Consider the following 18,164-nt stretch of genomic DNA (forward strand, 5'->3'; position numbering starts at 1 on the left):
ATTAATGCTGACCAGTATAGGTATGTCTACACTGCAATTAGACACCTGCGGCTGGCCTGAACCAGCTGGCTCAGGCTCAGGGTAAGGGACTGTTTAATTGTAGTGTAGACAATCAGGTTCGGACTGCAGCCCGGGCTCTAGGAACCTGTGAGGTGGGAGGGTTCTAGAGGTCAGGCAGCAGCCTGAGCCCATACGTCTACACCACAGTTAAATATCCCCTTAGGCTGAGCCCCGTGAACCTGAGTCAGCTGGCATGGGCCAACGGCAGATGTCTAATTGAAGTGTAGCCCTACCCTTTGTCATTCTTCTGAAGGAACAGCTTCCCATTGAGCTCCTAAAGCATTGCCACTAGTGGTAACACTTAAAAGGTCTGTTTATACAAGTTTTGAAATTAAACGCTTCCTGTATAGTGCTGTAGCAGTTGATTGGATTTTATTACTTTGTAGTGTGGTCTCACTTCCCTCACACTTTGTCTTGCTAGCACCTGGTCAAGACTCAGCCCAGATACAGTAACTCCTCACTTAGTCATCCCGGTTAACATTGTTTTGTTGTTATGTTGCTGATCAATTGCTGTTCAATTAAAGTTGTGCAATGCTCCCTTATAACGTCGTTTGGCAACCGCCTGCTTTGTCCAGTGCTTGCAGGAAGAGCAGCCCGTTGCAGCTAGCTGATGGGGGCTTGGAACCAGGGTGGACCGGCAGCCCCTCTATCAGCTCCCCATTCCCCTAAGTTCCCTGTGCAGCAGCTGCCCAGCAGGCTACCAACTGCCGGCAGTTCAGCTATCCCTCCCCGCACTGCCATGTGCTCCTCCTGCCCTCTGCCTTGGAGCTGCTCCCCGAGCCTCCTGCTTGCTGTGGGCGGGGGGAGGGAGGAGAAGGGGGCTAATGTCAGGGTGTCCCCCTTCCCCCTGCTCCTGCACCCCACTTACCCCATCTCTATAGAGCCGGGGGGACACACGACAGGGCTCAGGACAGAGGGCGCTTCCTGGCAGCAGCTGCATCTCAGCTTGCTGATTAACTTGATAAGGCAGTGTACTTAGAGTGGGGTCAGCATACTTAAAGGGGAAATGCACATCTTTCTCTCTCACACACACACGGTGTGTGTCACGGTGTGTATCTCTGTCTGCCAGGCTGTCTCCCCTCCTTCCATTCGTGCTGCCTTGTAGCGTGTGAGGCTACATTAACAACAAGTTAACCCTTGAGGGCTCAGCCTGTTGCTAGTTCATCATTTAGCAGTTAGGCATTCCCTGGGAAGTATCCCACCCTCTGACTTCACCACCTCAGCCAAGCTTCACAATCATCATTGCTGTGTACAGTAAATTGTTTGTTTAAAACCTATACTCTGTGTGTGTGTGTGTGTGTGTGTGTGTGTGTGTATATTATATAGTCTTTTGTCTGGCAAAAAAAAAAAAGCCCCTGGAACCTAACCCCCCCATTTACATTAATTCATATAGGGAAATTGGGTTCGCTTAACATCGTTTTGCTTAAAGTCGCATTTTTCAGGAACATAACTACAACGTTAAGTGAGGCGTTACTGTACATTGATTCAGTTGAAGATTTTTGGTTTCAAGCCATCATTAGAGTATTTTAAAGAATGAATTCCCCTAAGAGGAAAAAGATAGAGAGGAATAGTCATGCAACATGGGGTTTGGTGGAAGAAGAAGATAGGATGGTTGAGTTGAATGGACAAAGAAAAGACACCTATGTTGATAAAAGCCAATTAAGAATAAAGCAGGATCTATAGAGAATGTTTCCTATGGCTTTTCCAACCAAGAGATTATGAAAGTGCTTAGGGAGTATTCTGAGGGTTATTTAAAGCCAAAATTGTTGTCAGTTCTTATGGGATTACAAGCCTGTCTTCCCTTGTAAAATCTGTTGGATGAAAGCAAATTTAAATTAAAGTTAATATTATATGGTTTAAAGGTAAGATGAATATCTTTCACAGCACCTTCAAGTGTCATCACGCTCTGCAGACAGCAGAACTTTTACATGTTAGATTTCTATCTAGATACACCTTTGCGAATATTGTCCAGTTTCCTGCCTTTGTAATCATCAAATCTAGTTTTTGCTGCTTCCTGTTCTACCTCTGATGTAAGGGCAATCATTTCATTCTACAATATACTGTACTTAGTAAAGCAATGTCATCAGTAAAGTCAAGGTAGTGTAATTAGTCTCCACTAACCCATTTTACACCATCTATGATGCCTTTTATTGCTCACTTCATCACCCAGTCTATTACTAATGGAAAGAGAATTGGTAATAGCACACACCCTTGTCTAACTCCAGGCACAATATTGAACCATTCACCTCACTCAGCCAGCCCTATATCTGATCTTACTACGCATCTATTTCCATCATATAAACTCCTTATTATGTTGCTAGCTTGTCTGGTATCCCATAGCTTCTAGCAATATTCCACAGGGTCTCTCTATGAACACTGTTGAACACTTTCTAAAAGTTAATTAAGATGGATTTTTGCCAAACAGTAGCTTTTTCAGTGATCTGTCAGAGTGAATATCTGTTCACAACATGATCTATCTCAATGGAACCCTGCTGTTTTTCTTGTAATATTTCATCCATTGCCCTTTTCGTTCTATTCAGCATAACAGTAGCCAATACTTTGCCCAGGACTGGTAGCAGTACTATGCCTCCAGTTCATGCACTAAGAACACCATTTTTTGGTGATGTCATGATAATACCTTCTTTCCAATGCTGTGGCGCTACTTTCACCATATTATGTTACAGTTTTGTTTGCCGCTCAATTAGAATTTGGCCTCCCACTGTTAACACCTCTACTTGAATTCTGTCAACCCCAGGAACTTTCCTGTGTTTGAGGGCTTTGATGGCTGCTTTAATTTCATCAGGTGTTATTGGTCCATCTTCTATTTCTAACTTGGTATTGGCACTTCTCTTGAATCTGTGAATGATTGTCAGCTCGGGACAGCTTAATATGGAGTGGAAATGTTCTTTTCATCATCTGGCATGTTCTTCATGCATTTTTAACATCTGTCGATGAGAGTCCTAGAAAGGCCCGAGACCTGTGAAAGTCTGTTTTTCCTGTGAGATCATTTGCTATTCTGTAGAGCTGAATGAAATCTCTCCTCTATGCTGCTGCTTCTTCTGCCTCTGCAGCCTTTTCCTAGCATTCCTCTCTTGTATGTCTGTCTTTATTTTATATTCCTACAAGATTAGGAAAAGCAAACCGCACTTTTGGAAAGATTAACAACATCTGGTCAAACATAGGTCTCCACTTCAAACTAAAGGCTAGATTATACTATTTGATTGTACTGAGCATAGTACTATATGGAGCAGAGGCTTGGCCAATGTGAGTGGTTAACAAAAAGAAATTGAAGGCTGCCTATCCAAGAAGGCTGAGTAAGATATTACACATTCAATGTAAAGACAAAATAACAAATGCAAGAGTAAGGGAGCTCACAGAACAGGACATATTAGAAGATATCATTAAAGAAGGCTCAGATGGTTGGGACATGTACAGTGTACGGAACATGAGAGACAAGCTGAGCAAACATTGAATTAGGTACTGGAGGGAGGAAAGAGAAAGCGAGGAAGGCCAAGAAAGAACTGGCAGAAGACAGTGACAGAGGGTATTGAATTCACTGGCATAACCTGGGAAGAACTACCACAATTATTGTGATTGTAATCATTGGAGGAACTGGACTTCTTGATGTGTCAGTGGCATAGGAGGAGCTAAGGAGGACAAGTTCCAGGGGATGTGATAAACTAATTTCCCAAATGGATAATGTATGTCTTCAGTGAAGCCAGAAAAAGATTAAAAAGGATCTACAAGAAATAAGGGTACACAATAAAGGAGTTACATATGTAAGCTTCTCAGCAGGTAAGTTGGAAAAATTTCCAAGGTTCAATGAAATAGTTTAGTTTTGGGTCACCACAAGGGTCAAAAGTTTGGAAACTGATAGGCAGCTGCAACAAGGCCCCATGATTGAGTGAATACCCTGCAAAAGTTTCTGGTTCCAGATTTTTTTAAAGCTGCAGACATTACTGATTGAATGTCAAGAAAAGAAAAAAAAAACTTGATTTCATTTATGTTGCAAATAGAAATATTACTCTTAGATGCTCCTACAGCATATAATAATCAGATATCAAATTATCTGATACTTACAAGCCCAAAATATCCAGAAATAAAACAATGTTCTGCCATTTCCCTACAGACCCTCACCCAAAACATGCTCTCCCTTTTAAATGGATAAACTAGTTTTGTACTGGTTGTTATGTCCTGAATTTACTTGTAATTGTCATGTCAATCAACCGTCTATTTAATTGTTAAAAAAAAATTACTAACTTTCTGCTTTAAAAAGCTTTGTTTCCTTCCTGTGTTCACTCCACTTATTTATAACCATGCATTAATTTGACATCTTTTCCTTTGTTGCCTTTAGTGTTTCATTCACAAGAATGGCTACATTGGGTCAGACCAAAGGTCCATCTAGCCCAGTATCCTATCTTCCGACAGTGGCCAATGCCAGGTGTCCCAGAAGGAATGAACAGAACAGGTAATCATCAAGTGATCCATCTCCTGTTGCCCATTCCCAAATTCTGGCTAACAGAGGCTAGGGACATCATCTCCGCCCATCCTGGCTAATAGCGATTAATGGACCTATCCTCCATGAATTTATCTCGTTCTTTTTTGAACCCTGGTATATTCTTGGCCATCACAACATCCTCTGGCAAAGAGTTCCACAGGTTGACTGTATGTTGTGTGAAGAAATACCTCCTTTTGTTTGTTTTAAACCTGCTCCCTATTAATTTCATTTAGTGACCCCTAGTTCTTGTGTTATGAGAAGGAGTAAATAACATTTCCTTATTTACTTTCTCCACACCAACCATTATTTTATAGACCTCAATCACATCCCCCCTTAATCATTTCTTTTCCAAGCTGAAACGTCCCAGTCTTATTAATCTCTCCTCATAGGGAAGCCATTCCATACCCCTAATCATTTTTGTTGCCCTTTTCTGAACCTTTTCCAATTTCAATATATCTTTTTTGAGATGGGACGACCACATCTGCATGCAGTATTCAAGATGTGGGCGTACCATGGATTTATATAGAGGCAATATATTTTTTGTCTTATTATCTATCTCTTTCTTCATGATTCACAACATTCCGTTCACATTTTTGATCGCTGCTGCACATTGAGTTGATGTTTTCAGAGAACTATCCACAGTGACTCCAAGATCTCTTTCTTGAGTGGTAACAGTTAATTTAGACCCCAACATTTTATATGTATAGTTGGGATTATGTTTTCCAATGTGCATTATGTTGTATTTATCAACATTGAATTTCATGTGCCATTTTGTTGCCCATTCACCCAGTTTGAGAGATCCTTTTGTAGCTCTTCAGTCTTCCTGGGAATTAACTATCTTTAGTAGTTTTGTATCATCTGCAAATTTTGCCACCTCACTGTTTACCCCTTTCTCCAGCTCATTTATGAATATGTTGAATAGGACTGGGTCCAGTACAGACCCTTGGGGGGACACCACTATTTACCTCTCTCCATTCTGAAAACTGACCATTTATTCCTATTCTTTGTTTCCTATCTTTTAACCAGTTACTCATCCATGAGAGGACCTTCCCTCTTATCCCTTTCTTATCTGAAAGCTTACTTTGCTTAAGAGCTTTTGGTGAGGGACCTTGTCAAAGGCTTTCTGAAAATCTAAGTACACTATATCCACTGGATCCCCCTTGTCCACATACTTGTTGACCCCCTCAAAGAATTCTAGTAGATTGGTGAGTCCATGATTTCCCTTTACAAAATCCATGTTGACTCTTTCTCAACAAATTTATGTTCATCTATGTGTCTGACAATTTTGTTCTTTACTATAGTTTCAATCAGTTTGCCCAGTACTGAAGTCAGGCTTACAGGCATGTAATTGCCGAGATCACTTCTGGAGGCCCTTTTTAAAAATGAGCTATTCTCCAGTTATTTGGTAGACAAACTGATTTAAATGATAGGTTACAGACTACAGTTAATAGTTCTGCAATTTCACATTTGAGTTCCTTCAGAACTCTTGGGTGAATACCATCTGGTGTTTTCCTTGCATTTTGTTTTTCACTTCCTGCCCTATATTTTCTTTTCCCAGTCTGTTCTTTGCTTGAAAAGGGATAATTTCCCTTCCACATCCTCAACCCTGACATGTGAGATGCTACAGTATTTCCATATACTGACAATAAAAATGAAGTTGGAATAATGTCATTAGTCCTGGTAACTATGTCACAGGAATATAAGATTTGCTTTACTCGTCTATTTAGCCTGTCTTCCTGAGTCTGATATGACCCATGTCTGATGAGTTGGAGGAAGAGGAAAAATCCAAGAATGCTCTTAAAAAAATTATGTGGTGCTTCATGTGTAGAAGGGGTCAATTCCTTTTTCCTCTAGGTCATGAATGTATGCCCGGAACTGTGAGTTTATATTACCTTTTATTTACCTTCTAACTTGCATAGGTTACTCGAGTTTTAAAAATTTGGTACAATAACTTTTGAGAAGAGAATGGTAAATGCACACTTTATCATATATTTGTGTGTATGTGTATTATAGTAGATATGTAAAATCTCCACAAGTGTCAAAGTTAATGTTCTCACATTAGTAATGTAAAGAAGTTGTTAGCTGCTTAGAAGCAGCTTTGGGATGCAATCTGGTACAAACTCCATTACAGCTTCCTTTCATGTTCTTTGCGTAGGAAATTTATTTATTTATTTGCTTGCAGAGTACAATTTAAAAACAAATATGAAAAGGAAACTGATTCAAGTTATTACATATTTCAGTGGAATGTGAATATATTAAAAGCAATCAGAAAAGTTGAAATAAAAAACATCTGTTGGATGTGAAGGAAATTCTTTCCTATGTGACTTTTTTAATATATCAAGATATTGAAGTCACAAAAACTAATGCTTAATCGTTTTAGAAGGACTTTAAAAGGATCTGAACGTTTTTATGACTAAAGGAAAGAATGGAGACTGTAAAAAATAAGTTAATTTTTTTTTACTGCAACAGTGTTCATGAACAATTGTTGCAAAATTTCTATATTAGTCATTTTTGCTTCTAGTTTTAAGAACTTTGTTCTGGTAAAAACATTGTTTGAAAATTTCATGTTTTTGATTTAATTGGTTCAACACATTTAACTATGACTACAGGTTATCAACATTTTCTAAAAATACGCCATAATAAAGTCAAACTTGCTGTACTGTTGAATAATAATGAAAAATAACTACCTAGCCATTATAAATCTTAAAGTATTTTACAAAGATGGTAAAGTATCATTATCCCCCTCATGTGATTGAAATGAATAAAGCACAAATCTACAAAATGACTTGCCCAAAGCTAGAAGCAGAGCCCAGATCTCTTGGTTCCTAGTCGAATGTATCCTCCACATCATGCAACAGCTTCCTTCAGTTACTAGAGTGAAACCTCTTGAAGCAGCCCTGTGATGGCTTTTATTATTTGTTGACTGTTATAACAGGTAGCATTGAAATGCAGATTTTGTTTTACACTTTCATTTGAGCTGGGTTTTTTTTTAAATAAACTCACATAACCATCTGAACAAACTAAAACACTAAAGGCAAATGTAGCGGAAGCAGAAGTCAGCTGTTTGAATACTACTTTTAGACATTTCTTTTGCAGTCATTTGTGAGTAAACAAAAGCTTTTCTTTCCTGGCCATCTTTTCTGATTGTTAGCTATACATGTCATGTTGCTGGATAGGTCACTGGGTTGTCACAAAATCTAGTGTAATATATAGTGAAAAAAGAAGAATGCTTGAAGGGACTACAAATTTAATATTTGTGAAGACAGAAATAAAATTAGCAAGTAGTCATAGGGAACATATTTATGTGTATATATTCTCAAGAGAAGAAGCATGTGCTAATACTGAGAAGCCATGTCAACATGTTATTACTATCGAAGTTAATAATCAATCTCTTGAATTTGTAGTATCCAGCTATACACACTTTTTAATATCCAAAATTCAATTTATATTTACTGTTGGATTTACTGTAGGTATAAAACACAAAATTTAAACTAAGTTTTACGTTAGTCTTAAAGTGTTAGCAGTTTGAGGAAGCATGTACAATGTTTCTAACTATGCTATATTTAAGTGGTCTTAATGTTCGTTAAAAGCTGTGGCCAAGATTTAAAAAAATGGCTCCCTAAAATTGAGACTCATGTTTTAAAAATAGTAGTCTAAATTTATAATGTATACAGAAAAAGAGAAAAGTCATGCTACATAGTGTTTTCCAGAAGTTAGTAAATTATATGTTTATGTTAATATGTCCTTTAAAATAATTCAAAAGTATGTAAAGTTGGCAAATTTTTAATCCTAGATTTAAAGAATTTATTGTATGTATAGATTTTTTTCTATATAACTTCAAAAGAGCTTTTTAGGTTGATAAATATGTTAAGAAAGGTCATAACAAAGGAAGACAATTATGTTATGCTATTAATCTGTGCTGTTACCAGAAAGATGAAAGGGGCAATTATCAGGTGTAAATTTTTAACAGTGAGAGGAATTAACCAGTGGAACAATTTACAAGGGTTGTGGTGGATTCTCCATCACTGACAATTTTTAAACTAGATTGGATGTTCTAAAATATGTGCCCTAGGAATTATTTAGCGACTTATCCATAACAGAACAAAGGGGTTCTCAGGAAATTACGGATAGATTTAGCAAAGTAGAAGATCCAAATTAATAAAGAGGAAAAAGCACCTCAAAATATTCTTAAGTGTTCTATCTTACATAATCACAATTCATCAGTTTCATCAGAGGTAATATACAAAACTCCCCATGGCAAAAGCATGTATATTGAATATTTGTAAGATGGATGTTTGAAAGTAGCTCAAGGTGTGTCTAGGTCAGTATGGGAATAAAGTAACACAGATATACCAGAATCCAACACACAAATTTCATCACCTACGTAGAGGGAGACCCTACACTAGAATTCAAAGAGCCTGAAATACAACAAAAAGCATGAAATGATTAATTCCATTAAAATAATTTGAAATAATGGATAGGTAGAACATAAATATTTTTCATGTGTAGAGTTTTCTTAAATAACAAGAAAAAATATATCTCAAAGACCTGGACACTGAATCACTTGATGCCCACAATAACTGATCAACTAAAGCTGTTTTTATAAAGGAGATGCACTGGTAGTTTTACAAGCAAAATATATTGGGTATCTTTATACCAGGGGTTGGCAACCTTTCAGAAGTGGTGTGCCGAGTCTTCATTTATTCACTCTAATTTAAGGTTTTGCGTGCCGGTAATACATTTTAACGGTTTTAGAAGGTCTCTCTCTATAAGTGTATATTATATAACTAAACTATTGTATGTAAGGTAAACAAGGTTTTCAGAATGTTTAAGAAGCGTAATTTAAAATTAAATTAAAATGCTGATCTTACGCCACCAGCCTGCTCAGCTCGCTGCCAGCCTGGGGTTCTGTTCACCTAGGCCGGCAGCGGACTGAGTAGGGCCTGCGGCCGGGACCCCAGACCCTGGGGGGGGCGTGTTTCAGGGGTCAGGGCAGAAGGCTGGGGTGTGTGTGTGGGGGTTCAGGGATCAGGCAGAGGGCTGGGGTGTGTGAGGGGTGTAGGACAGAAGGCTGGGTGTGTGGGGGGAGTTCAAGGGTCAGGGCAGAGGGCTGGGGGTGTGGGGGGTTCAAGGGTCAGGGCAGAGNTATCTGTATCATCTAAATTCAAAAGAAAATGCACAATGAGTAGTTTCTTAATTGTTTCAATTTAGTGCAGTATTGCAACATTAGAATTAGAGAGAAGATTCATTAAATAGCAGTTGTCATATAAAACATAGCAACATTAAAAAGACGTGAGAAAAAACAAAAATATTTTCTGATCTAGCTTGGACAATAACTATTGATATAGGTTTTATTCCTTATTCCTTTTTTCCCATAGATGAATAAGTTATGTTACTTTACTTTCTGTGCCATTATACACTCAAAAGCACACACTACATATTTTCAGGTTTCAGAGTAGCAGCCGTGTTAGTCTGTATCCGCAAAAAGAACAGGAGTACTTGTGGCACCTTAGAGACTAACAAATTTATTATGCTCTAATAAGTTTGTTAGTCTCTAAGGTGCCACAAGTACTCCTGTTCTTTTTGCGGATACAGACTAACACGGCTGCTACTCTGAAACCTGAAAATATGTAGTGTGTGCTTTTGAGTGTATAATGGCACAGAAAGTAAAGTAACATAACTTATTCATCTATGGGAAAAAAGGAATAAGGAATAAAACCTATATCAATAGTTATTGTCCAAGCTAGATCAGAAAATATTTTTGTTTTTTCTCACGTCTTTTTAATGTTGCTATGTTTTATATGACAACTGCTATTTAATGAATCTTCTCTCTAATTCTAATGTTGCAATACTGCACTAAATTGAAACAATTAAGAAACTACTCATTGTGCATTTTCTTTTGAATTTAGATGATACAGATACTGTACAAATGATGCAGACCAGTTTCACAGTTAAGGTCCTAAATGTTTTTCTCAAATTAAGAGCATTTTTATGCTTTCAGTTGTGTTAAACCAAAACCACTCAGTATATATTTAAAATTAAAATCAACAAAAATATATGCAAAAAGTTTAGCCCAAATTGCAAAACTAGTATAACCAAGTTCTCTTCTGAGTTGGAATGTAAGGGAAAGGGTAATGATTGGTACAGTTAAGGATTAGTTCACTCACATAATAATTAGTTGCCAGGAAAAGGTTAGAAAGCACTGTTGTATATACTTGGAATCTGATTTAACCACTATTGAGCTGATACAGAAAAATTCATACTTTCCTTGTACTTTATAATTACTTCATTAAAAGTAAGGATGAAAGTAGTCATCTTCTCTTTCTCCTTCTTCATGACCATCTTCTGTTTCGTGACCATCTTCTGCTTCATCATATTCTTCTGGTGTTAAAAATCTGTGGACAACTGGAGTTCTCAGTTGTGTTGATTGGCTGACACTACCTTTTTGTTCACCATAATAAATAATGCGTATGTGGGGAAAGCAGAAGAATGCATATGTGCTTATTGGAGCTGTAAGCTTATTTTGGTCCATCCGAATATAGGTTAAATGATTGATATTCCTTGGATCAATAGAAGGACACATCAAAGTAATATTTACAACTGTAAAAGAGTGAAAAATATTAGTTTAAACACTGAAAATATTAAGAGAACTCAGATTTCTTTAAAATCCACTTTTTTCATAGCTAGAAATAGGAATAATACCCACCCATGCAACTGATGCAAAATATTACTATTATTCCGCCTCTTGACTTAAATTAGAGTTCCATGTATGGAAAAACCAATAACAGAAATAGCTTTTGATCATGTAGAAGGGGGAAGGTTTGTGGTGTTAAAATGGCCTAGAATAGATTATTTTAATGTAAGGGAAATGTACTAATTAGTTGCCTCTTTCTAGATAAATGTTTATCAAATGCCTTTACTACAAACAATTTTTAAACAATAAGCTAGACTTGTTAGTTGATTTTTATTAGAGGAAGCTGGAGCAGAGTCTGACAGAGAGCCTGCTCGGAGGTGATAGGAAGATGGCAGAAGTACAAATCTTCTGCAGTGTTTCCTCCATTGATTGTCCAAGATAATTAACAATTCAGAGCATTCCTTGGATAAGCTGCGGAACTAGGGCTACTATTGAGCCCTATGCCCCAACTGTTGGGACCCTCCAAGAAGGGCAGGCCGAGGTAACCTGCATCACAGCAAGGCAGAAACCTCCTTGTGTTAGCAAGACTAAATATAGCTCAGTAGTGCTGGTGTTGAATTTAGATTAAAAGTCACTAAGTCTTTGAGTAATAAGCAGAAAAATTATGCAAAAGTAATGCAAAAGAAAAAATGTTACAGATATAGAAACACCCCTCTCATTTTTATAAAGGACTAATAATAATCAACGTACATTCAATGTCATTGTCTTCAATATACAAATGCTGCAGACTTCTTGGAATATAGAATGCTTGCTTCAGCTTGTTGTGTCCAAGATTGAGTTCTACAAGGTTGGAAAGGTTAAAAACATTATATGGGACTTCCTGCAGGTTGTTGTGTGACATTCTTAGAGCAGTTATTTTTGGAAGTCTATTGAAATAGTTTTCTGGAATGTAAGAAATTAAGTTATTTTCGAGAGAGAGATATATAAGTGAAAATGGGAGATCAGGAGGCATAGTCTGTAATCTGTTGTTGCATAGGTTGATCTGCATTAGATTTTTCATATTTGACAAGTATTTTCCTTTGAGTAGGGAGTCATCAAGATAGTTATTGCAGAGATCAAGCATGGTCACATTTACTAACCCTTGCAGGGCATTTCCAGGTAATCTGGAAATCTCATTGGAACTGAGAAAGAGTCGTTCTAGAGAGCTGGGAAGAGGAAATGGAAATTCATCCAATTTATTGTGTTCTAAGTGAAGTTGCACAAGATTTGAAAGTTTGGCAAAAACACCATGGTCAATCATATGAGATTTAATTTTGTTATGGCTAAGGTTAATTTCTCTCAAGGCAGTGGCATTAACAAAAGATTCTGCAGTCACAGCTTCAATGTCATTATGCTGAAGATAGAGTTGTTGGATGTGGGAAGGAATATGTGGTATCATCTTAAGTTTCCGATGGTCACAATACATTGATAATGGAAAAGTTGGTGGGCAAAAGCATTCTTGAGCACACTTGGCTGGAGTAGGAAAATGAGGAACTACATATTCTACACTGGGATTAAAATGAAAAATAGGTGGGTATTCATCATCTGGCTCTTGGTCATATTCATCCTCAAAATCATAACCTTCATGCTGACAAATGACCATAGCTCCAAATAGAAGAGGGATAATTGATAGTTGACATAGAAACCTCATTTTTTTTGTTTTCATGTAGTACCCTGTTGAGAAGAAGAAACAAAATTCATAAATATATGAAACTATATTTAAATTCCAATATAAGAAAAAAGTAACTATTTTTTAAATGAGGAAAAAATAATTATTGCAGGGAACATAAAAATTTAGCTTGTATAATTACCACCAAAAATTATTCTTTGAATTTTGTATTTGCTAAGGCACCTATTAACGTGGCCTTCAAACAAGTGAATTGCAATCTTTCCATATCTTTTTCCCTCTCTGGGGCCCAAATCCTAAAGCCCAGGACAAGTGTGGTGCTAGAGGGTTCTATACCAATTGGGGGCAGGAAAAAAGGGAATTTTCTTTCTCCTCTTTTTCACTCTACAGATTGCACAGACATAGTGTGTGTGGGGGAAAGCGCTCTGTACCCACTATTGCAGCCTGAGGCTATGTCTACACTACCGCCAGATCGATGCTCCAGAGATCAATGTACTGGGGGTCGATTTAGCAGGTCTAGTGAAGACCCACTAAATCGATGGCAGAGCGTTCTCCGGTCGACCCCAGTACGCCACCTGGAACAGGAAGAGTAAGGTAAGTTGATGGGAGAGTGTCTCCCATCGACGCACCTGGTGTAGACACCGCAGTAAGTCGACCTAAGCTACGTCGACTCCAGCTACGTGAATAACGTTATTCACGTAGCTGGAGTTGCGTAACTTAGGTCGACTTACCGCAGTAGTGGCGACATAGCCTGAGAGTTGCACTGGAGTCCATGGGCATTGCATTCCTTTCAAGGTGAAGAGGGGAATTTGCTAATGGAGGCACAGGCCTCAGCCCTAAAATTCTATTTTAAAGTGATGTGGGTGGAGTTTCTGTGGAGTACAGTAAACATCCTGATGTTCTAACTAGTTCCACAGACTGTTGGTTTTCCTATGCTTGTTGGAGTCTGTGGGCAGTTTTTACTCCACAATCTGAATGAGGGAATGGGCATGCGATATAAATAATTAAGAAAATACAATTATGTCTAATACCATTTTGGTAGTTTTTAGCTAACTGCTAACTTTTAAAAAGGAAACTTTTCATAGGCTGAGGAATGCTCAAAGATGGTAAAAGAATACATTTAAAACAAATGTACATTTCTTTATGGAATAAGCAGTCAATCTATGCAATTCATTGTGACAGTTTTGAGACAAATATTGGCTAGATTTTAAGACTATATACCTTAATTGCTATGAAAAACATTTACAGCTATATTAGAAGGATACTGCTTCCGGGTATCAACTGACCACCTGTCAAGAAGGGATTCCCCCCCCTCACATGTAGCACAGCATAAATTAATTCTAATAATAATATCAAGCTCTTAAATAGCACTTTTCATCCATACATCTCAAAGAGGAACAAAGAGAAGTGACTTGTCCAAAGTACTAGAGTCAGGAAAAGAACTCAGATCTCCTGAATTCTAGTCCAGTGCTCTATCCACTTCACCACACTGCCTCCAATTAGCTATGGTTAAAATAGTCAGACTTATCTGATTCCATATATACACATTTAAATAACTGGCCTGATTCTAGAGGTGTTGAGTAGCCGCACCTTCTATTGGTAAATGAGGATGCTGGGTACTTTGTCAAGACTAGGACTTTAAACAGCTTTCTGGTGACCATCTCACTGCACAATAACTCAAGGTCTTTAGCTGCAATTCTGTACTGCTTCTGGATGAGATACAGAACCTTTTCATATTATTACGTGCAGCAAAAGTTCCATAGCATCATTTCCAGGTAACTTGGAATTCTGTATAATGCTGAATCCATCCTGACCCCAGTTGGAGGTTAATGTTGGATGCTACCAGGCATTGTGGTAGCAGACATTTCTTATGCCTTCAGTTGATTCAAACAAATCGTGAAAGTTAGAGATGAAAATAGTATTAAATCATCCAGTCCATTTTTGTACAAATTCAGAATGGTTTCCTAAGGCACAGTTCCTGCTTTTCTCTCCAGTCTAGTTGTAAAAGTCCTAAGTTAAGGGTTTTTCACCACTTGGAAAACTATACCTAAGTCTTATCTGTCAGGATCTCAGGAAGATTTTCCTGGTAGTCTATTTTTTCCTCTGTCGAAGAGCTGGTTGACACAGGTTTTGTAACACTATGAATATATGGGTTATACATTTTCCCTTTGTTTGGGAACTGTCATTAATGAATTGAACTCACAGTATCAAAGAACAAATATTACTATTACTTACATAGTACAATATGCTGGAGTTATTAATACACATTATAATACTGCACTGGAAATACATCTTAAATTGTGAATGAAATGAGTTAATTGCAGAAAAAGTGTGAGTGTAACATTGTCCCTGCAGGCATATAGTTCTTGACACTGCAAGTAATGAAAAATACTTTATGTACGAGTGGCAGGCAAAAATTGATAGGAGCTTATATTGTCTGCTTTTTGTGACATTTTGAGTTCTATTTTGCTATTACTGTAATGTTTGTATTTAAATGCCCATTTCAAAAAGGAAAAAAAATCCTCACACAACAGTTGCACAACTGAGTTTTCTGCCATCCCACAGGTTTAAAACATAGCCCATCTGTAGTTTATATCCCAAAAAACTATTCTAAAAGAACTTTCAAGTTGCAAAATTAAGCATTTAAAAGCTTAGTAAGTGCCAGAATTAAGATTGGGTTAATTTGTCCCTTTTGTGCCTATGCATTATGATACAGTCTTTAATTTCATGATCACAAACTGTTTTCCACAAAACCTCTGCCTGACTCAGTGCACAGGATGGGTGATACTCACTGAATGGGTAGCTATTCACTGTTTATTTCTATTCTAATCATTCAACATGAGGCCCCAGGTGTTATTTACTGGATGCCATCCAAACTCTGTACCGAATACAAAATTATTAATTTCCTTGTGGGCTTTTCTATGGTGCTTTCATTGTATCTTAGTTCTTCACAGACATTAATATATCATCACAATGCCCCCGTGAGGTGGTGGTATTATTGCCGTTTTACAAACTAAAATTGTCAAAAATGTCAGCTAATTTTGGATGCCCAATTTAGGAAGCGCCTGGCTTGATTTTTCAGAGTACTTAATATTTTATAACACTTGATATATTCAGAGCAGAACTACTGATGTCAGTTGCAGCCGTGAGTGCTCTTCACTTCTGCAAATCAGACTTCAGATGTTTCACGTTAGCTACCCAAATTTCAAGTAACACATAGTGGCCACCTGTGAAAATTTTGATTTTCATGCCTTGCTTGGTGATGCATAGCTCCGGCACGGGCAGGGAGAAAATACAGTTCTCCAGGGTGGCATTACACTGCCTTTACTACAAAACTATCCTCTCTTTTCCTGCAGTCTCAGCGTCCTTTACTACACACCTTCCAACATCTGCAAAAAATGAGGCAGGATTCTACTGATAAAAGCTTCATTCGCACCACAACTCTGATTAATTTCCAGAGCATGGTCCATTCTGTGCACTGAATGAGGTGGTGGTCTGTGGAAAAAAAATGTTACGTGATCACATAAATGAAGGCTGCATCATAATACATATGCACAAGGGAGGCAATTGCATGCACAGCCTTATTTCTGTGGTTTGAAACATTAATGTTGTAATGTAATTTTTAATGTAATTTCATAATTTTTGAAGAAACTTAAAAACTGAAAGAACAAAAATTTCATCATATTGACCTTCAATGTGGGTCCTCAGGAGGGTTGGCATCTTTAGATTAATGGTGGAACTGCGTACCACTTGAGTAAATTGTAGCAGTAGAAGGCCATTACTGTCTGTGTGGGTCTGCCACTAGTGTGGGAAGGAGACGTACACTTTGCCAACAGCAAATGAATGGATTAAATTCCGAGTTTGGAGGTGTCTGTGCTCTAGTGGTCAAAGACACTCTTGCCCCTGACTCCTTCTGCTCTGATATTCCTACCAGCTCCTGTCCCTTCAGCTCCCCACCCCCAACTGTCCCTCATGCCTCTGGTTTATTCCTGTCCCATCTTACCAGGCTCCTACCTCTATCTAGTCTCCCTCCTGCTCCTGTCCTTGTCCTCGTCCTCAGCTCCTGCCCAGGGTTCCCCATCTCTTTGTTGTTCTTTCCCTTTCTTGTTCCTATCCACTTGACCAATCTTCTGCCCCCTCCTGATTCTAGCTCCTGCCCTTCTCCCCGCTCTCTGCATTTCTTCCACTCCATCCCCTGTTCCTCACCTCTCTGTGTTCAAATCATGCAGCTTCTTTCTTCTCTATGCTGCCTGGGTTCCAACGGGGATAGGAATGAGAGTAGAGCTCTCATTCCTGTCCTCAGCACCACAGTGGCCCCTGGTGGCTAGGAGGAACAATTAGAGGGAAAGTCTTGCTCTGCCTCCAGCAGCGCAGGGGGTCTGCTCAGGCCATTGGCCATTTATTCCTCCTGAAGATGATGTGAGAGGATGAAGAATGCTCAGTGCGTATGGAATCTTAAGAAAACGTAGCTGCCAAAGTTTTTACTGCACGTGTGTGAGCTGAGATTCTTCAGAAGTTCATAAATTGTCCAAATTCAGACAGATTTTCACAATGATGGCAAAAGGCACGTCCCTAGCACCATGGCAATCCTTTTCCAAATTTCAAGTCTCCCCCACAGAGCATGGAACTGCTATAGCTTCTCAGGGAAATAATTGTAAGAAATGTAACCTGGGAAAAATAACATATTTTCCCTAACGTCATTCTCAGAAACATCTGAATCTTAAGACCTGAGACAAAAACAAAACAAAACAAAAAGACATCCAAGATGGAAAACTTGCAACATTTTATAAGCAACTGAAAACAAAATCTTAAGGTTAAAACCAGAGTTGGCAATTTCCCAGGAAAAACTAGTTTAGGAAAGGGCACTGGTAAACTGGGTTTAAACTGTGAAACTGGGGAAAATAAAATTATTATTAGAATATACTAATGAAAATAACTGAAATATATTTAGCAATTTGATAATAGTTTTGTAGTATATGTAATATTTATATAATACTGAAATGAGCCATGACGTGTATAACTTCCTTGAGAAAATACCAAACCAAAATGTATATAGACTAGGGCTGTCAAGCGATTAAAAAAATTAATTGCGATTAAAAACAAATTACGATTAATCGTGGTGTTAAACAATAATAGAATACCATATATTTAAATATTTTTGGATGTTTTCTATATTTTCAAATATATTGATTTCAATTACAACTCAGAGTACAAAGTGTACAGGGCTCACTTTATTTTTGATTACAAATATTTACACTGTAAAAACAAAAAATAGTGTTTTTCAATTCACCTGATAGAAGTACAGT

At 37.9% G+C, this 18,164-nt stretch overlaps 2 protein-coding genes across 4 annotated transcripts in view; one reads left to right on the forward strand and one right to left on the reverse strand.

Moving 5' to 3' along the window:
• Positions 1–18,164, forward strand: part of CENPP (centromere protein P) — a 329,199-nt gene that overhangs the window by 83,743 nt on the left and 227,292 nt on the right. The window lies entirely within an intron of this gene.
• OMD (osteomodulin) lies at positions 10,848–12,897 on the reverse strand. The gene is made up of 2 exons (XM_034775707.1): positions 11,943–12,897; positions 10,848–11,158 (listed from the first exon to the last, which is right to left on the reverse strand). Exons 1-2 carry the CDS (start codon positions 12,895–12,897, stop codon positions 10,848–10,850), a joined length of 1,266 nt encoding a protein of 421 aa, XP_034631598.1.

The sequence above is a fragment of the Trachemys scripta genome, chromosome 7 (assembly GCF_013100865.1).
Source record: "Trachemys scripta elegans isolate TJP31775 chromosome 7, CAS_Tse_1.0, whole genome shotgun sequence".
Lineage (NCBI taxonomy): Eukaryota > Metazoa > Chordata > Testudines > Emydidae > Trachemys > Trachemys scripta.

Bases quoted from the DNA above. Each gene is read 5' to 3' on its own strand.
- OMD (XM_034775707.1), bottom strand. From the start codon at position 12,897: ATGAAAACAAAAAAAATGAGGTTTCTATGTCAACTATCAATTATCCCT. The intron at 11,159-11,942 runs GTACGTTGATTA...ACTCTTTTACAG, and splicing joins TGAAGACAATGACATTGAAT to TTGTAAATATTACTTTGATG.